Below are 21,265 nucleotides of genomic sequence, written 5' to 3'. Positions count from 1 at the left end.
TAGTGCTAAATACCTCTCTCCAATACCTTTCCAGCTACGGGCAGGACCAAAACATATGAACATGGTTTGCTGGGCCTCTCCCACACCGCTCACAGACATCCTCTATCTCCTCGAACAGCCGGCTCATCCTTGATTTTGTGAGGTGCGCGCTATACACGACCTTCAATTGTCTCAGCCCCAAGGTTGAGGCGTTCACCCTTCACAGCACCTCACACCACAATCCCTCTTCCAATGCCCCCCTTAGCTCTTCCTACCCTTTCATTTTAACCCCCACCAAGGACACCCTATCCTTCTGCAGAATCCTCTCATAAATCGCCAATTCCACCCCCTTCTCCAACCCCCCCTGGACGACAGTACCACCTCCAGCAATGAGGAGGCCGGTGTTATCGAAACAGTCAGGAAAACCTTCCTTGCAAAATCTCGAACCTGCAAGTACCTAAACCCTTCCCCCTGCGCCAACCATACTTCTCTCCCAGCTCACAAATCGTCCTCCAAGAAACAGGTCCTTCATTTCCTTAATCCACTTCGTCTCCCATCTCTTAAACCTCGCATCCATCCTCCCCGGCTCGAACCCATGATTCCCCCTAATTGGCATCCCCCCTGACCCAGCCCCCTGCTTAAAGTGTTGTCTAAACTGCCTCCAGATCTTCAAAGTGGCCACCACCACCAGACTCCCCGAATACATACCCGGTGCCATCGGGACTGGCGCCGTGCCAGCGCCCTCAGCCCCGAGGCCTTATATGAGCCCACCTCCATCTTAACCCATCAGAACTCCCCCCCCCCCCCCTTCCCCTCCCCACCCACCCTTTAACCAGCCCTGCACCTTCTCAGCATTCACCACCCAGTAATACAGTAAGTTTGGGAGGCCTAGCCCCCCAACCACCTGTTGTCCTCTCTGCCTGCTGATGCCCATTGTCTTCTATTTTGCTGGGACTCCTTGATGCCAGGGCAGTCATTCTCACTTCACCCCTTGAGTTCAACCCTTTTGTCCATGTTTGGATCAAGGCTACATTGAGCTAAGGAGCTGAGTCACCCTGGTGGCTCTTAAACTGAGTGTCAGTGAACAGGTTATTGATGAGTAAGTACAGCTTGATAGCACTGTCGACTGCATCTTCCATCATTTTGCTGATGACTGCGAGAGACTAGGGGAGATGGTAGTGTTTGGTAATGTTGCGGCCTGACTAATCCAGAGGTCTCGGCTAATGGTCTGGAGAAGTAGGTTCATATCCCACCATGGCAGTTAGTGGAATTTAAATTCAAGTAATACTTCTGGAATTTGAAGCCAACTTCAGTAATAGTGACCATGAAACAACCACTGATTTTTGTAAAAACCCATCTGGTTCACCAATGTCGCTCAGGGATGTAAGTCTGCTGCCCTTACCTGGTCTGGCCTACATGTGACTCCATATCTTTAGCAATGTCTTTAACTCTTAACTTCCCTCTGAAATAGCAGAGCAAGCCTTCCGTTGATGACATGGAGGTGGAGGTTGCATGTTGGAAAGCTCCTGCTCGAGGTTTTGATTTTTTGAACTTTAATGCCGAATCCCAGGGGCAATTTTTGAATAAGTCGGTGTAGGAAGATATTAGATCGGGGTGTGATGCCAAAGGCCCAGAAGAAGAACGGCAGAAAGAAGGGGGGTGAGCGAAAATCCTTCGTCAAGTGAGTCGATGTCTCAGGCAGGAAAAAAGATGGCGGGGGAAGGAGCACAATGTGGCGTCGCTCCCCTCACGGTGGAATCTCTGATTGAGGTGATGTCCAGAGAAGTTTAAAGGCTGTTCGCCAAGCAAATGGAGGTGATTCGAAGGGAAATGATGGCTGTGATGAAAACATGGTTGGAGGAGGCGATTGCCCCGGTAAAAGCGGCTCTGTCGAACAATGCGGCTGAGATAAGAGACCAAGGAGAGAAGTTGAAGGGGATGGAGGAGGTTATGTCACAGCACAGTGACCAGATCACTTTGATGGGTGAGGAGTTGTGGAGGGTGGTGGAGGCGAATAAAGGGCTCAAAGCTAAGGTGGAGGTCCTGGAGAAGAGATCAAGCAGGCAAAATCTTCGGATCATGGATTTTCTGGAGGGCCCGAGGCCGACCAAATACTTCGCAAAGATGCTGGTGGAGTTGATGGGGGAGGGGGAGAACCCTTCTGATATGAGCTGGACAGGGCCCATCGGTCCCTCAGGCTGAAGCTGAAAGCGAATGAGCCGCCAAGAGCAGTTATACTTTGCTTCATCAAGTATCGGACCAAGGAAAAGGTCCTAAATTGGGCGAAGCAAAAGCAAGAGGTGAAGTGGGAGGGTGCTGGTATGTGAATACACCATGATTTGATGGTGGAATTGGCGAGAAGGTGGCAGTCTTTGGACGGGTGAAGGCAGCACTCTACAACAAAGCGTTATGGGCGAGGCTTTTCAGAACCCCAAAATATATCATGGAGTTCAACCAACCTCCCCCTTTAATGTATTTGTTGCTTTTCCGAGCACACAGCTTTTTTCCTAGGTGTGGGATTAAAATTATGGACACATGGGTTTTTAAACACAAAACACTGTTTATTCCATGAACTCAACTTAACATCTTAAATAAACATTGGATCTCTTAACACCCCTTACTTCAAAGATACCTCAGAAAATATTGCAACAGTAAATAATTCCTTAAAATGTTCCTTCAAACTTCCAAGAGACTTAACACCTTTAAACAGTATCACATCAGGTTAAAGGATATATATATATATTTTCTGTAGGATGGCAGAGACTGTCGCAAACTGGCTTTCTACTTTTAAACTGCTCTCAGCAAAACCAGCCAGGCACTTTTTAGCTGCTCTCAGCAAAACCAAACTGCAAAACCTGCAGTTCTCTGGAAACACACAGACACTGCTTTTAAACTGAAACTAAAAACCTGCAAAACACAGACTGCAAAATGGCTGAACTGAGCTGAGCTCCACCCACTCTATGACATCACTGTTTTCTTAAAGGTACATTGCTTAAACATCCAGTTCTCAAAGGAGTAGTCTATCCCACGAAGTTGAGGGTGACGTACAACTCGAAGGACCCCCACTTTGGAACGGTGGAGGCAACGGAGGCCTTCGTGAAGGCCGAAGAATTGGGGATGGAGCTGGAAATGAGATCTGGACTGAGGGGAAGGGACTGGGCTTAGTCTTTGTTTTCCTTTGATGGTGTTTTCCATTTCTGTATTTGGTGGCGGGAATGTAGCGATTTTGGAGTTGGTTGAATGTGGCAGGGTAGTTTAGCTGTCTTTTTGGGCAGAGTTTGGCTAGTGAACAGGTGTGTGGTGAGGGGAGGGGCCACTGTTGTTGGAGCCTGGTCAAGCAGGCTTCAATGGGCCTGGGAGCCGCGAAAGTGGGGAGTGATACCGGGTGAGGGGTTGGTAAGGGAAAGTAGTTTTTTTTGGGGGGGGGATGGGGGGGTTCAACGGTAACAAAACAATGGGGCGGGTTAGGCCTAAGAGGCAGTACCCGGGGCTATGATGCTGGTGGATAGGAAGAGTGGTGGGAGGTGAGAGTCCCCCAGTTAAAATAGTATCGTGGAACATGAGGGGATTAGGGGGACTTGTGAAGAGATCAAAGGTTTTCACACATTTGAAGAGTTTAAAGGCTTTTGTAGTGATGCTGCAGGAGACACATCTGATGGTGAAAAATCAGGTGCGGCTTAGGAAGGGCTGGATGAGTCAGGTACTCCACTCAGGGTTTGAGAGTATGGCTTGGGTGTGGTGGTATTGGTGGGTAAGAGGTGCAATTTCAGATGGAGAAGATGGTGCTGGACCGGGCGGGCAGGTACGTAGTAGTGATAGATGCGCTGGAAGGGAGGCTTGTGGCATTAGTGAGCATATGTGGCCTTAATTGGGATGATGCGGGGTTTGCAAAGAGGGTGATGAGTGCTATCCCAGAACTGGATACCCATGAGCTGATAGTAAGGGCAGATTGGAACATGGTGTTGGAACCAAAGGTGGACAGGTCTCAGCCACGCCCGCTGTCCCAATCAGGGGGGAGGGGAGAAAGCACTGGCTGGGTTTATGGGGGTGATCGGAGGAGTAGATCCATGGAGGTTTCTACACCCAGAGGTACAGGAGTATTCTTTTTCTCCCCAGTACACAATGTGTACTCAAGAATTGACTGCTTCATGGTGGGAAAGGCGCTTTGGCTTGGATTCGGAGGTCCGAGTACTCAGCAATTGCGATTTTGAATCATGCCCCAAACTAGATGGATGTGATATTGGAAAAGGGGGTAGCTCAGAGCCTGGGGTGATGAATGGATGTGGGGTTAATTAGCGGACCACAACTTCTGTGAGAAGATCGGGAAGGATATCAAGAGGTATGTGGTGTTTAATTGTACAGGGAGGTCTCACAATTGGTGGTCTAGGAGGCGCTGAAGGCAGTAGTAAGTAGGGAGGTGATTTTGTTCAAGGCTAAGGTAGACAGGGTGGACAGGGAAGAATGCCAAAGACTGAAACATGAGATTTTGGAGGTGGATGGGAGATATGGGTCTCCTGGTTAAGAGGAAGGGGCTACAAGTGAGGTCCAATCAACTGTCCACAGGGAAAGTGGTACAACAGCTGAGAAAGACGAAGGGGGCGGTATATGGATATGGGGAGATGGCAGGACGCATGCTCAGGAGGGAGGCAGCGGAGAGGGAGATAGTTTGGATACGGAATAAGACGAGGAAGTTGGTGGTGGCTCCGGAGCAGATGAATGAAGTATTTGAAGAATTCTATAGATACCTATATAGGTTGGAGCCACCAGAGGAGGAACCCGAGGTTTGGGAAGGAGGATAAGGTGGGCTTTGAGGGTGCAAGAGGTGAAGGAGGCAATTGGGAGAATGCAGCAGGGAAGGCGGCAGGGCCCGATGGGCTCCTGCTGAATTTTATAAGAAATTTAAAGACAAGCTGGCTCCGCTGATGGTGGCCATGGCTGAAGACAGGATGAACATGGGGTCTTGCCACAAACGATAGAGCAGGCTTTCATCTCGTTACTGCTAAAGAAATACAAGGACCCGGTGGAGTGCAGATATAGACCTATTTCTTTCCTGAATGTGGATGCCAAAATATTGGCAAGGTGTTAGCGTTAAGCTTGGAGGGGTGTCTCCCAAAGGTGATGGGGGAGAATCAGACAGGGTTGGTGAAGGGAATGCAGTTGTTCTTGAACATGAGGAGGATGCTGAATGTGGTCCTCTCTCCAGCAGAATGAAGGGAGATGGAAGTGGTGGTCTAATTAAAAGGCGTTTAATTGGGTAGAATGGAGTTATCTGATGGCGGTACTGGAGAGGTTTGGGATCGACCTGAAGTTTGGGGCATGTGTGCGATTACTATATAAGGAAGCCAGGCCAAGTGTGCACACAAATAATTCAAACTTGTGGTATTTTGCATTGCTTCGGGGCATGAGGCAGAGTGCCCTATGTCTCCCCTTCTGTTTGCATTGGCTATAGACAACTTGGCCATTGCTCTAAGGAGCTTAGGGTTGTGGAAGGGGATAGTGAGGGGTGGGTCCCTATGTGTAGATGACTTGCTCTTGTACATCTTGGAGGTGAAGGCATCGATGGGGGTATAAGGGAGCTGCTTCAGGGGTTTGGGAAGATGCCTGTGAACGAGGGGGCCCTGAGAATCATGTTCACATGTTTTGGTCCTGTCTGAAACGAGAACATTCTGGGGAGGTGGTATTCAGGACAATTTCAAGGGTTAGGGTCTTGCATGTGGATGTGAAGCCTGGCCCCCTAGAAGCCATATTCAGTGTGTCGGTCCAGCTCAAGCTGCAGGCAGGCACGGGGGGCAGATGTCTTACCCTTCGCCTCGTTGATTGCTCGATGGTGGGTCTTTTTGAGGGGGAGGTGTTACTCTCTTTGGTTGGCAATTAATTTGGCTCTGTTTAATTATGTTTGCTCAAGAGTCGGCAGGTATCTTTCGACACCGCCACAAGGTTCAGAACCGAGTACTGATCAATGACTCGATACACCAGTTAGTAAGTTCAAAAGCAAAGCTCATTTATTTACACACAGTCAAATCTACTCATGCATAAACTCTACAAACTAAACTACCACTATTACTAAAGCCTATACTTAGCTTTGGGTGCCCACTCAGTCAGAGGAACAATGGCTGTTGCTCGGTTCTGAGGCTGCTGGGTTGAGCTGTTTACAGGGTAGCAACTAGGAGCGTCTATCTCGTAGCATGCGTTGACTTGGAACTTACTTGGTCTGATGCAGCTGCTAGGCTGGTCTCTTCGCTGAGAGCCAAAGCCAAAGAAGGAGGATTCTCCCTTGGGGAATACCTTTTATACTAAAAAGGGTTTTGCACGCTTTTGGGTGGGCCTTGAACTTGGCCTCAACTAATTGGGTCTTTCCCAATCATCTGTATCGATCTTCCTCCAATAGAGGGGTGGTTCCCTGATCGCTGGGCGTGTCCTAGTGACCGTTGGTCTGCTTTGTTTTAGCCCCTTCTGGCACCGGGGTGTCTGCCTTAACATTGTTTATCTAAATGTTTCCGTTTTGTCCCCGCAAATGGCTCATTAGTATGTCGATTGCTTGGCAGTTTCTGTCCTGTCTGAGAGTTTAAGGTTCTAATCAACAGACAGAGCTTGCATCTACTTGTTTCTTAGTATTGTCCAATTTTCCCTGCATTCTTTGCAAGTGTTCATTCTGTAATCGGGACGTGGCCATCCCAGATGGCTACAGAGGTCAGCCTCTCCACCCTGCATCTCAGTGTGGCAGGGGGATTTACTGGAGTTTTTGACCCTAGAGAAGGTAAAGTTCGAGCGGAGTGGGATGAAGGAGGGGTTGTACAATTGTTAGGGTTTGTTTATCATGCATTTTTAGGAGTTGGTTACCATTGACTGTTGCGGGGGGGAGGTGGGGGAGGGGGGATGTCTTGTTTGTTTGTTTGTTTGGGTGTTGCTCGGGGTTGTTTCGGTGTTGTATTTTGAAAATGTTGAAAATTTGTTGAATAAAAATACTTAAAAAAAGAAAGAAATGGCAGAGCAAGCCATCTAATTCAAGGGCAATTAGGGATTATCAACAACTGCTGGCCTTGCCAGTGATAACGCATATTTTATAAAAGAGTAAAGAAAATACAGACTGATGGGGCAGGTAAAGGTTCGGCTGAGCTTGTTCTGCTTTTTGAGGCAAGATATACCTGGAAAACCATCCATATTGATGGGTAGATGCCAGTTTTGTTGCTGTATTAGCACAGCTTGGCTAGGAGTGCAGCTAGTTCTGGAGTTTCAGAATTATTGCAGAATGTTATCAGGGTCCATAGACTTTGCAGCATCCAGTAACTTCAGCCATTTCTTGATATCCTGTGGGTGAATTGAATTGGCTTGGTTGTAGCACTTTGTAGCCCTATTGCTATTCCTTTTCTAGCCTTGTTTGTCCCTTCTTCCCTTTCGTCGTTCCCCCCCCCCCCCGGTCCCTCTCTTCTCCCCCTTTTTCTCCCCATTTCCGTATACCTCTCTTTTGTCCCTCTTTCCCCTGCTCCGATCCCCATTTCCTCTCCTGTCTCTGTTGAGTGGTTTCCCCCCCACCCCCCGGCCTGGCGCCGCCCCCCCATGTTGGGGGGGGGCGGATGCTGTGACCCTGCTTTGTTGCATGCCTCTGGTGCTAGCTTTCCTGCTAGTGTGGTGCAGCTTGATGGTAATGATAGAGTGAGGAATATGCCAGATTGTGGTTGCATACAATTCTCCTGCCGCTGATGGCCCACAGCACCTCATGGATGCCCAGTCTTGAGTTGCTAGATCTGTTCTGAAACCATCTATTTTTGCACCATGTGGCATGCCTCACAGCACAATGGAGGTTATCCTCACTGGGAAGGAAAGGTTTCATCTCCACAAGACCTGTGCGATGGTCACTTCTGCCATTACTGTCATGGACAGTTGCACCTGTATCAGGTAGATTGGTGAGGATAAAGTTTTCCTTTATTATTGGTTCCCTCACCACCTGTCACAGACCCAGTCTATCAAATAGTCATTCTGGACTTGGCCTGCTCAGTCAGTAATGGTGCTACCAAGCCATTCTTGGTGAGGACATTGAAGCTTCCCAGAGTACATTCTGTGCCCTGCATATTCATTCATGTTCACCCCTGCAGCCAAACAATGATCTTCCTACCTTCTTTTTGTAACCTGCTAAGCACGTCAGAGGAAGCTATCTAGAGATTATCACCTGTGAGATTTTGTTATTTATTTTAGGTTTAACTAAACTTCAAATAGATTTGAATGAAATGAAAATCGCTTATTGTCACAAGTAGGCTTCAATGAAGTTACTGTGAAAAGCCCCTCGTCGCCACATTCCGGCGCCTGTTCGGGGAGCTGTTACGGGAATTGAACCGTGCTGCTGGCCTGCCTTGGTCTGCTTTCAAAGCCAGCGATTTAGCCCTGTGCTAAACAGCCCCTATTTTGAGAAGATCTAGCAGCTCAAAACTGAACAGCCATGAGGCACCGAGCGACATTAACAGCAATAGAATTGTATTTGACCACAATCTGTAACCTTATGGCCTGGTATATCTCCCACGCTATCTTTACCATCATGCCAACGGATCAATCTTGGTTCAGTGAAATGTGCAGGAAGGAATGCCAAGAGCAGCACTAGGCATGCCTAAAAATGAGGCGTCAACCTGATGAAGCTACAACAGAGAAATACTTGCATGCAAAACAACAGAAGCAGCATGCAATAGATAGAGCTAAGCAATCCCACAACCAACTAATCAGATATATGTTCAACCTTGCCACATTTCAGTTGTAAATGGTGATGAGCAGTTAAACAAAGAGGAGGTTCCACAAATATCCCCATCAGCGATGATGAGGAGCCCCAGCACATCAGTGTAAAAGACAAGACTGAAGCTTCAACCAGAAGTGCTAGGTGGAAGTATCTCGGCCTCCTCTGGATATCCCAGCATCACAGATGCCAGTCTTCAGCCAATTCAATTCGCTCCGTGGGATATAAAAAACAGCTGAAGGCACTGGATACTGCAAAGGCTATGAGCCTTGACAATATATAATGATAATCTTTATTGTCACAAGTAGGCTTACATTAACACTGCAATGAAGTTACTGTGAAAAGCCCCTAGTCGCCACATCCCGGCGCCTGTTCGGGTACACAGAGGGAGAATTCAGAATTTCCAAATTACCTAACCACGTCTTCAGGGACTTGTGGGAGGAAACCGGAGCACTAGGAGGAAACCCACGCAGACACAGTGAGAAGGTGCAGACTCCACACAGACAGTGACCCAAGCCGGGAATCGAACTTGGGACGCTGAAGCTGTGAAGCAACAGTGCTACCCATTATGCTACCGTGCTATTCCGGCAATAGTATTGAAGACTTGTGCTCCAGAACATGCCACAACCCTAGTTAAGCTGTTCCAGTACAGCGACAATACTGGCATCTACCCGTCAATGTGGGTAATTGCTCAGGTTTGACCAAACCCAAACAGATCAATTACTATCTCGTCTCAATCATGAACAAAGCGATGGAAGGTTAAATTTACAGTGCTACCAAGCAGCACATACAAAACAATAACCTGCTCACTGGTGCTCAGTTTGAATTCCACTCATTTCCTGACCTCATTACAGCTTTGGTCCAAACATGGAAAAAGAGCTGAAGTAAAGAGGTGAGGTAAGAGTGACTGCCCTTGAGATCAGGGTCACAATTGACTGAGTGTGGCATTAATGAGCCCTAGCAAAACTGAAATGAATGGGAATCTGGGGAAAAGCTCTCCACTGGCTAGAGTCATTTCTAACACAAAGGAAGAGGATTGTAGTTGTTGGAGGTCAATCATCTAAGCCCGTGACATCACTGCAAGAGTTCCTAAGGTGGTGTCCTAGGCCCAATTATCTTCAAGCTGTTTCATCAATGACCTTCCTTCCATCATAAGGTCAGAAGTTGGGATGTTTGCTGTTGATTGCACAATATTCAGCACCATTCACGACTCTTCAGATACTGAAGCAGTCTGTGTCCATATGCAGCAAAACTTGGACAATATTCAGCTTTGGGTTGACAAGTGACAAGTACCATTCACATCATACCAGTACCCATCTCCAACAAGAGAGAATCTAACCATTTCCTTTTGACTTTCATTGGCATTACTATTGCTGAATCACCCATTATCAATATTGTGCGAGTTACCATTGATCAGAGATTGAACTCAACTAACAACATAAGTACTGTGTCTACAAGAGGAGGTCAGGAGCTAGGCATTATGCACAAGTAACTCACCTCATGAATCTCCAAAGCCTATCCAACATCTACAAGGCACAATTCAGGAGTGTGATGGAATACTCTCCACTTGACTGGTTGAGTGCAGCTCCAACACTCAAGAAGCTCGACACCATTCACGACAAAGTAGTTCACTTGATTGGCAGCCCATCCACCATCTTCCACATTCACTCCCTCCACCACTGACGCACAATGACAGCGGTGTGTACCACCTACAAGATGTTCTGCAGCAACTCACAAAGGCTCCATCAACAACATCTTTCAAACCTGTGACCTCCACCACCTAGAAGGACTAGGGCAGTAGTTGCATGGGACATCACCAACTGAATGTTCCCCAACCAAGTCATGCATGATCCTGACTTGGAACTATATTGCTGTTCCTTCACTGTCACGAGGTCAAAATCCTGGAACACCCTTTGTAACTGCACTGTGAGTGTTTCAACACCACATGGCCTGCAATGGTTTCTCTAGGTGCTCTGGTTTCCTCCCAAAGTCCAAAAATGAGGAGGTTAGGTGGATTGGCTGTGCAGAATTGCCCCAAAGATGGGCAGGTTAGATAGGGTTACGGGAATAGGGCGGGGAAGTGGGCTGAGGTAAGGTGATCTTTCAGAGGGCCGGTAAAGACTTGATGGGTCAAATGCCTCCTTCTGCACTGTAGGAATTCTATGATTGCCCAGTGCAGATAAAGTGCTTAAGTGTGGCTTCTATGGGGAGAAACTTCCAAAGGCCCAAACAAAAGGCAAAGTGCCATTGAATAGCTGTGTCAATCACGGCTGCAGCCACTGAGAATTACCCCGCCAAGTGTGCCCGAAAGTGGACTTAGAGAATTATTTCCACAGAATCATGCTCAAAGAACAAAGAACAATACAGCTCATTTATTTTACCTTGGGAATCTAAAAATAAAAAGGGTTGGTAAAAATACTCTTGCTGTTGAAACAGTAGTTCTGGTGGAGGCAGTGAATATGGGATTCTATTTGTCAAATAATTTAAGTGTGATTTTGTACAATGGACACACTGCAGAAGTATATCCATTAGATGTCATGCAGATAATTGTTCCTTGTGTGATAATATACCCAGACTTTCACCCTGTCAGTGCTCCTGACACCATGGTAGTGCCTAGGTGGCACTTCCAGGGTGACAGGCTGGCAGTGCCAAGGTGCAGTGGTGCCAGGGGAAGTGCCAGGGTAATACCCTGCTCTGTCCCAACCATCGGTGGGTTCTAATGGTCTGCGTGACCCCCTGATGTGCCATCATCCCTGTCCATGTTTGCAGAAACCAGTGCTAAACGGCGGTCAGTTAAGTCTCACAGGTACGGCCGTTACTCCTGAGTGCCGGGTGTATATGACGTCCGGGTATTTAAATAATCACGACCAGTAATTCACCCGCTGTGCCTGGCTCCGCAGCAGGTGCGATGCAGTGGCTAAATGGCACCCAATATTTCCCATTCCCACCCTTCAAAAGTATTATGAAACCAACTGTATTGGAACACTCATCTCCTTGAGATGCTGCAGTGGGATACCTCCCTTTCTAGGACACCAATCTTGCCAGCAACTCACCTAATGTAATCAATGAACGTTAACACAGGGAATAGGTTACAGTGCGGGTTTTGGGGGGAAGATGGGGTTAATGTAATGGCCAAAAGCTCCAATCTGTCCTTCCTCCAGCAGCAAATATACATTGGAGGAAATCTTTGTATTTGTTGTGCATTTGGTAAGTATCATTTAGCGCTTAAGAGCCATATTTGCTCTTGGAGATCAGTTTAGCATATGCTTTTTTTCTTTTTGTAAAACATATTAACTCGATTCTAAAATTCACATTTAAGAAAGAGTTTATCTCCCACTTCCCACTATTTTAATATAGATGATATTTTATGCTAGCATAATTAAAAAACTTAAATCTTCACCATATACAGAATCTGAGTATTGATGAAAAAGGACATTTTGTGGAAACTTTTCATCTTGCACTCATCGGGACAATTGTAAGAATACCAATGTCAGGGAAAACAACAACTTTATACTGTATGAGAAGACCTCTACCAATCAGATTCCACTTGCCAACCAATCAGTACCCTTTTATAATACAGTATAAATTGTTGTTTCCCCTGACATTGGTATTCTTACAATTGTCCTGATGAAGTGTAAGGTGAAAAGCTTCGACAAAATGTATTTTTTCAGTAATATTCAAGTTCCGTGCTACCAAATGACTATTCATTTACAGAACATGAGGCAGAGTTAATCGAAAAATTGATTATCAATATAAAACAGCCAAACATTATCTATAATTTGTAGTTGTATGAAGTCTTGAATTACCCAGCATTACATGTTTTGGAGAATTGAGTAGATTTTGTACAGTAATCAATGAAATTTTGTTTCCCTTTTCCTTTAGCTCAAAGTTGCCAATCAAGAGGTAAGTCCTTTATCAGTTTTACCATTCCCCTATCTAAAGGCTTGTGCTCATGTGACTTTACGTTGAATAATAATTAAATGAATCAAATTAGAACACTGAAACTTTAAGACAATAAGTTGCAATCAATCACATGTATTAGAACATAGAACATAGAAAATACAGCACAGAACAGGCCCTTCGGCCCACGATGTTGTGCCGAACCTTTGTCCTAGATCAATCATAGATTATCATTGAATTTACAGTGCAGAAGGAGGCCATTCGGCCCTTTGAGTCTGCACCGGCTCTTGGAAAGAGCACCATACCCAAACTCAACACCTCCACCCAACACCAAGGGCAATTTGGACATTAAGGGCAATTTATCATTGGCCAATTCACCTAACCCGCACATCTTTGGACTGTGGGAGGAAACCGGAGCACCCGGAGGAAACCCACGCAGACACGGGGAGGACGTGCAGACTCCGCACAGACAATGACCCAAGCCGGAATCGAACCTGGGACCATGGAGCTGTGAAGCAATTGTGCTATCCACAATGCTACCGTGCTGCCCTTAAGAACAAATAAATCTACACTATATCATTTTACCGTCATCCATGTACCTATCCAATAGCTGCTTGAAGGTCCCTAATGTTTCCGACTCAGCTACTTCCACAGGCAGTGCATTCCATGCCCCCACTACTCTCTGGGTAAAGAACCTACCTCTGATATCCCTCCTATATCTTCCACCTTTCACCTTAAATTTATGTCCCCTTGTAATGGTGTGTTCCACCCGGGGAAAAAGTCTCTGACTGTCTACTCTATCTATTCCCCTGATCATCTTATAAACCTCTATCAAGTCGCCCCTCATCCTTCTCCGCTCTAATGAGAAAAGGCCTAGCACCCTCAACCTTTCCTCGTAAGACCTACTCTCCGTTCCAGGCAACATCCTGGTAAATCTTCTTTGCACCTTTTCCAGAGCTTCCACATCCTTCCTAAAATGAGGCGACCAGAACTGTACACAGTACTCCAAATGTGGCCTTACCAAAGTTTTGTACAGCTGCATCATCACCTCACGACTCTTAAATTCAATCCCTCTGTTAATGAACGCGAGCACACCATAGGCCTTCTTCACAGCTCTATCCACTTGAGTGGCAACTTTCAAAGATGTATGAACATAGACCCCAAGATCTCTCTGCTCCTCCACATTGCCAAGAACAAATGTATTGTTTATTATTTCTACACAGTGCCCTAAACCTAAGTCATGTACCTGTGAAAAAGGGGAAAGAGGAGAGTCTGGAGCTTCCGTAAGTGTTGTCAAAACTTTTGCCACTGAATTTCCTTATGGTGCTAGATTACACTGAAATGAACAGATGTTGATTGCTGTTGAATTGCTGCCAATTATATCTCTTTTTTGGCCAACACCTAACGGAGACTCATGGAGTCAATGGATACTCCAGCTGCTCATTTCATGAAAGGGAAACTCAGCTGTTCTTCAACGTGTGGAATACATCTGAACAAAAGTTCCCAAAATAAAAGCAAATTACTGTGGATGCTAGAATCTGAAACAAAAATAGAAAATACAGGACAATCTCAGCAGGTCTGACAGCATCTGTGGAGGGAACAGGTGGGCTAATGTTTCGAGTCTGGATGACTCTTCTTCAAAGCTGATTTTGTTTAAAAGTTCCCAAAATGTTGGTGCCAGGCCAATTTAACTGTAGCTCCAATCAATACTTTAAAAAAACCTTGTGATTAAATACAGAAACCAGTGGAATTTTCAACTGAGGAGAGAGGGATTTTCAAAAACTAGTGGAAAAACTTGGATAAAATAAAAATGAAGTTATCCTACCATTACTACACTGAATCAATTTTGGCTGTGGTAAGATAACTCAGCAGTAACATCTGTATCTGATTTGGAAATGCTGCAAAACATTTTTGGAAGGTTGTCTCAAGCTAACTCCAAAGAAGTATGAGATTGGGTTTGAAAATCAGGTTTTCTGAAGACTCCATTGTTGGCTGTACCAATACCATCCGTTATGGGAGAGAAGTGCTTGTTAGCTTTAATGTAATGTTTCTAGTTTTACACTAGTCATCTTCACAAATGATTAGCCATCTTCACGGAGACAGCACTATGGTCTTTTCAGGGAAACCAGTGGGTAAGCAATAAAAGCAGAGTACCCACACCCCAGAACAAAAGAATGGTATTGGCCACGTCCAGAATAAAGTTCCTTATACTCTGGCCCAGGAATATATTTCAAATCATTCCCAGTGCTGATGTTAACCCCTTTGAGTACATAATTCAGCCAAAAAATATAAACTAAAGGAAGGAAGGAAAATAAATCTGTTTTTTTGATCACTGGTTACATCTCCAGGGAGGATGTATGCAATCTGTTTCATACATCCACTAATATTCAATGTTAAACAGAAATATATAAAAGAAAGACAGGGGGTGGGATTCTCCCCTACCCAGCGGACCGGGGGGTCCAGGCGGGATGGAGTGGCGTGAACCACTCCGGCACCGGGCCGCCGCAAAGATGCGGATTCCTCCGCTCCTTTAGGGGCCAAGCCCGCACCTTTAGGGGCTAGGCCCGCCCCAGAGTGGTTGGTGCCCCGCCGGCTGGCGTGGAAGGCCTTTGGCGCCACGCCAGCCGGGGCCGAAGGGACTCCGCCAGCCGGCGGGAGTCCGCGCATGCGCGGGAGCGTCAGCGGTTGCTGACGTCATCCCCGCGCATGCGCGGGGGGGTCACCGAAGCGTCGGCCATCGCGGAGACCTACACAGCCGACGTGTAGTAAAAGAGTGCCCGCACGGCACAGGCCCGCCCGCGGATCGGTGGGCCCCGATCGCGGGCCAGGCCACCGTGGGGGCAACCCCCAGGGCCAGATCGCCCCGCTCACCCCCCTGGACTCCGGAGCCCGCTCGCGCCACCAGGTCCCGCCGGTAAGGGACCTGGTTCAATTCACGCCGGCAGGACCGTCATAGCAGCAGCGGGACTTCGGCCCATCACGGGCCGGAGAATCGCCGGGGGGGGGGGGGGCGCCGACCAGCGCAGCACGATTCCCGCCCCGCCGAATCTCCGGTGCCGGGATTCACACCGCTCCCCGGCAATTCTCCGACCTGGCAGGGGGTCGGACAATCCCGCCCCCTATCACTTTGAGATGTTTTTCATTTACTATTAAAGGGACTGCTATGTTTAGACACAACTTGTTAATTAAAAGGGGGGCATTTCCCCACAGAGCAGACATCAGGTGGCAGGTGATCAGAATGCTCTAGCTGGCCAAATAATAGTCCCTATGTGAGATAAATTCAATTTAAGGACTGAGCCTAATCAAGCACCCAGCTGCCTGCTGACCCTGGGTCACCCAAAATATCAGTATTGGAACAGCTGGTCGCATGGTGCCTTCAGGAGCAATCCTGCACCTCCTGACTCCACAGAAATAAAGTTTAACTTAACGTTTGAGTTGTCTTCAGCCTGTCCACCAGCTGACATCAGGGTTCAGTTGACTCTTAGGACTCAACTCAGAGGAGGCAAACTGAATGGTGATGGGCCACTATCACCACAACTGCAATGGGGTGCACTCTGTGATCAGGTCACTTTACCTCCATTCTGTTAGCTGAACAGAAAGAGCCAGCCCCAAAAGATTTAATTACAGGACCTAACATTGGGTGGTCTTCTATGGCTTTCCTCTTTGGCAAGTTTGGAGGCAGGAGGAGATTTAATGAGGCTGAAAGGCTCAATGTTGGCGGGTGGGGACCCTGTCACCTTCCCACCTCCACTTTAATTAAGTCTGTGGTGGGAAGGTCATCCATGGGTCTTCCCATCCCACCACCAATATGGGCCCTAAAGTGGGCAATTATTGTCTAATTAAGTACTACTTGCTGCTCGTATTAATCATGTGGCAGGCCGACCTATGGCATGCGTGAAGCATGAGATACAAATCTCTGAGGATTGCCTGTGGTTTGGGGGTTGGGGCGGTTATTTCCTTCGAAGGCACTCAGTGCCTTATCGAGGAACCTGGCATCAGGAAGGGAAGGAGCTGCTGGGAGCCAACTCCCTGCCCTTGCTGCTGACCACGCCCCCTCCGCAACAGCTTTCTTCTCCTGATCCCCACACCATAAAACACCTCAAACCATCACTTACATCTCACCCAGTCACTCTGTGAACCTGGTCCTCCAATGGATGTATTTCCAACATCAGCCATCGTGTGGCTGGTGGTGCTGATGAGCAAACAAGCTGCTGGCCTCCATATGGCTAGCAGCTCTTGGTGCGCTGGACTTTCCATCCCAGGGGTTCTAATCCTATGAAAGGCTAGCTGGTGATCTCTTAATTCCCTGATTAGCTTGTATTATGGTGGGCTTTCACAGAAGGAGGCAGTGCGGGTCTCTTATTGACACTTCAGCTTGCAGCCAAGACCACTACCTGCCCTTTCACCTTGATGAAATTCCCCCTCTTGTGATTTCCAACATATCATTCAGCATGGAGTGCAAATGAATCCCATCCATGAAGACCTTTACCTTGACTTTTTTGCTTCTATTTTCTAAAATTACAGAAGCACCAAACAGTTACAGCACAGAAGAAAGTTATTTGGCCCATCATGTCTGCATTGGTTCTCCAAATGAACAACTCACCTACTGCCATTCTTCTGCTTTCTCTATGTAACCCTGCACATATTTTCTTTGCAGATAACAGTCCAATTCCTTCTATAATTCCTCGTTTGAACCTGCCCCAGCCACACTCTCAAGCAGTGCATTCCAGACCTTAAACACATGTTGCATGAAAAAGTTTGTTCTGCTTTTTCTTCTTCTGTCAATTACTTCAAATCTGTCTCCTTTTGTTCTCGATCCTTCCACGAGTGGGAACGGTTTCTCCTGGTCCATTCTATTCAGATGCCTCATGATTTTGAATTCCCCTATCAAATCTCTCTCAGCCTTCTTTGCTCCAACTTCTCCAAACTATCTTCATAACTGAAGTTTCTGAAACCATTCTCATGAAAACTTTTCACACTCTTCCAATGCCTTCACACTCGGACCGCAGAAGTAGACCCTCCGATCAGCCACGCGCCCGAGGATCTGACCACGTGGATATTAACCCCGGCCGCCTATAAGGTCCCCCGGGGTGTCCGATCGCCCCGCCCCCCACCAGGGCGGGAGTGGACTGGGCAGGCCTCCGGCAATGGGCCCCCAGCCGTGCAGCATACTCCGCGATCATGCCGATTCTCGGGTCTCAGAGAATCGCCGGGCCGGCGCCGGGCCCGATTTCGGCGTGAAATTGGATTCTCCGCCCCCGCGCCGAACGCGATTTTGCCGCGAGGGTGCAGAGAATCCAGCCCATAGGGTTTGAATTACCTCCTTTTTGCCATGACCTGAGGAGTTTCTTCTTCCTTGGTAAAAACAGATGGAAAGTATAAATGTAATTCCTTAACCTTGCCCCCCTGCCTTCAACTGCAAATTGATTTATAGGTCCCTAATCTGCCTTTTACCACCCTTTTACTATTATTTGTCGATAAAAGACTTTGGGATTCCCTTTTATGTTAGCTGACAGTCTCTTTTCATACTCGCTCTTTGCTTCTGTTATTTGCTTTCCCATGACAGTTTCGGAAGAAGTGACCACTGCAAAGTCCTTGTAGAGATAAAGTGCTGTCTTCACATTGAGGATACCCTCCATTGTGTTGTGCGGCAGTACCACTGTGCTGAATGCGATAGACTTTGAACAGATCTAGCAACTCAAAACTAGGCATCCATGAGGCACTGTGAGCCATCAGCAGCAGCAGAATTATATTCAACCCCAATCTGTAACCTCATGGCCTGGCATATCTCCCACTCTACCATTATGACCAAACCAATGAATCAACATTGGTACAGTGAAGAATGAAGGAGGGCATGCCAAGAGCAACACCAGGCATACCAAACAATGATGTGACAACCTGGTGCAGTTGCGACACAGGACTACTTGTGTGCCAATCAGCATATGCAGCAAGTAATAGAGCGAAGCAATTCCACAACCAACGGATCAGATCTAAGCTCTGCAGTCCTGCGACATCCAATCATGAATGGTGGTGGACAATTGAACAACTAACAAGAGGAGGAGGAGGCTCCACAAATATCCCCATCCTCAGTAATTGAGGAGCCCAGCACATCTGTGGAAAAGATAAGACTGAAGCATTTGCAACAATCTTCAGCCAGAAGTACCGAGTGGATGATCCATCTTGGCCTCCTCCAGAGGTCCCCAGCATCACAAATGCCAGTCTTCAGCCAATTCAAACCGCTCCACACGATATCAAGAAATAATTGATGGAACTGCATACTGCGAAACTTTGAGCCCTGATAATATTCTGGCAATAGTACTGAAGACTTGTGCTCCAGAACCTTAAAAAAAATATTTTTATTGAACTTTTTATTGAAAAATTGACAAAGCATAACAGAACTAACACATGTATCAACAAAAGAAAAAATTCTAACCGATAACTGTAAAAATATCCCCCCTTAACAAACATTCAACACAAACAAACCCTCCCCACTAACAGCTAACAGTGACCAATTCCTTAAAGTGCAATATGCATGGCCGCCATCTACGGTAGAACCCATTTATTGACCCCCTCACAGTAAACTTGACCTTCTCGAGGTACAGAAGCTCACTGAGCCACGCTGAGGCACTAGGTGGCATTGCCTGCCTCCAACTCAGCAGAATCTGCCCCCGAGCATTCAACGAGGTGAATGCCAGGGCATCTGTCCCCGCACCGATCCTTACCTCCAGCTGGTCTGACACCCCAAATATCGTTACTAACGGACAGGGCTCTAAATCAACATTTAGGATTGCTGCCGTGGTGCTGAAAAAAGACCCGTATCCGCCCCCCACAAGTCCTGCATTCTCCTGCAACTCCTCCCAGCTGGCAAACCACCTCTCCAGAAGCAAATCCCTCACTTCTCCACTGCGGTCGCCACCCGAGCAGTGTTGGCCTCAGTGACACGCATTGCCGGAACAATCTCTTGCGCCCGCAGCCTTTGGGAATCCTCCAATTGGCTCTGGACCCACTGGAGTGTCGCTGATATCCCCCCTGAATATCACAACCGCACCCTATAGACGGCATCAACTCTGGGATAGCCAAGTCCAGATGCTCAGCATCTGACTGGGACTCAGCTAAGTCCTGGGATCCAGCAGATCTCTGACGGCTGTCTCCCCTGGGTGTTCCTGCCTCCACCTGATGTGTATCTGTAACTGTGAGGTGCTCGCCAGACTGTGCCCCAGAAGCCTGTCCACTACTTTCACCCACCGAGGTGTGTATCTCTGCACTGGTGGAGGGTGCGGATGACGGCCGTGATGCAACTATGGTGACATCCTCGGATCTCTCTTCCATGGTTCTCTTGGAAGGCAGCGGGGTGGGGGGGAGACACGTGGGTCAATACGAGGGAAGGATAATCATGCTGGTATGAACAACTCATGTGTGATAGGTCATCTGAGTGGGGGTCGGAGGACCCTCACTTCTGCGATGCAAGCCGATCTCGACACGTTGAAAGATCTGTCCTCGCTCACCCCCGTGACCTCGAGGGCCCGTTTCTCATAGGGGGTGAGGAACTTGTGGTCTGGCACCCTGACACCCGTTTGGACCCTTTTCCATCTGTTGTCGGGCAACGTCTCCTGCAAGGACACAGCGGGGGCATCGTGATCCTCACGCTTCAAGCATCGAAGGTGGGGGGGGGGGGGGCATGACTGGGGCAGGTGGGTGCATCACTGCTGGGCATGGGTGAGGTTTGTTAGTGGGTGCCAGGATGTGCTGGGCCATGCCGCGGTATTATGCTTCTGGGGGTGGGGAGGGGGGGGGGGGGGGGGGGGGTTGGGGGGTTTGGCAGGTGCAGGGTCATCGGGGAGGGGGTAGCAGGCCGATGCCAACTCACCAGTGCGGCCCGGTGGAGGTCGCTGAGCTTCTTGCGGCACTGTGTGGTGGTCCTCCTGGTGACACTCTGTGCGCTGACGGTTGCAGCCACTGCCTCCCAGGACCTGTGGCTGATCCTCCGACCCCTTCGGGTGAACAGGATTTCCCATCTGGACTCCCCCTTCCATCAGTCTGACCAGGTCAGCATCTCCGAATCATGGAGCTGGTCTGCATAGTGGCATGGCTGCGTGCCGCCTGGGTTTGCTCTGTGGGAACGGTTTAAATGCTGCTCCCCCTTGTTAGTGGAGAGCTGCTGGCAGTCATTTGCGTCATGAAGCCCCACGGCATCATTAAGTGCGAACCAGGTGGGACAGCAGCCGGAGGGGTCTCCCAGGCCATTGGAAGCACCTGAGTGGCCAGGGCCAGGATGGTGAACCCTGGCACTCTCCCTTGAATGTGGGCACCTTGGCACTATCATCCTGGAACCTTGACTGCCTCCCTAGCACTGGAAAGGTCTGAAAAAGGGGAGCCCTCAACGTCCCCATAGCGGGGTGTCATCACTTGTGGGGGGGGGGGGGGGGGGTAATGCCCATCTGTGCGGAGGGAGATTTTGCCTGTGGATTGGGGGTATGGGGAACTTTTAAGCTCACTTCGAGATCAGGACACCCTTTCAACAAGATGGCCTGACCTCTGAGGAGCTGGTCTGACCAGTGAGTTCAGCTCCCCAGTGATGAAAATAATCCTAAGTGTGGGCTAGCCCAGAGAGAAACTCTCCCGGACCCAAAAAGTGACTAAATGTGGTTAGATAACAGTGGGGAACTC

The 21,265-nt window shown here is 48.1% G+C and overlaps 1 protein-coding gene across 1 annotated transcript in view; it reads left to right on the top strand.

The window, feature by feature from the left end:
* Nucleotides 1–21,265, top strand: part of col28a1a (collagen, type XXVIII, alpha 1a) — a 321,284-nt gene that overhangs the window by 5,711 nt on the left and 294,308 nt on the right. The window contains exons 4-5 of the mRNA XM_072509076.1: nt 12,581–12,601; nt 13,822–13,881. Of these exons, the coding sequence (XP_072365177.1) occupies nt 12,581–12,601; nt 13,822–13,881 (81 nt within the window). The remainder of the gene's footprint in view (nt 1–12,580; nt 12,602–13,821; nt 13,882–21,265) is intronic.

Source organism: Scyliorhinus torazame, chromosome 6, assembly GCF_047496885.1.
Source record: "Scyliorhinus torazame isolate Kashiwa2021f chromosome 6, sScyTor2.1, whole genome shotgun sequence".
NCBI lineage: Eukaryota > Metazoa > Chordata > Chondrichthyes > Carcharhiniformes > Scyliorhinidae > Scyliorhinus > Scyliorhinus torazame.
Note: the sequence above shows the minus strand (reverse complement) of the source record. Positions and strands in the feature narration are given on the sequence as shown.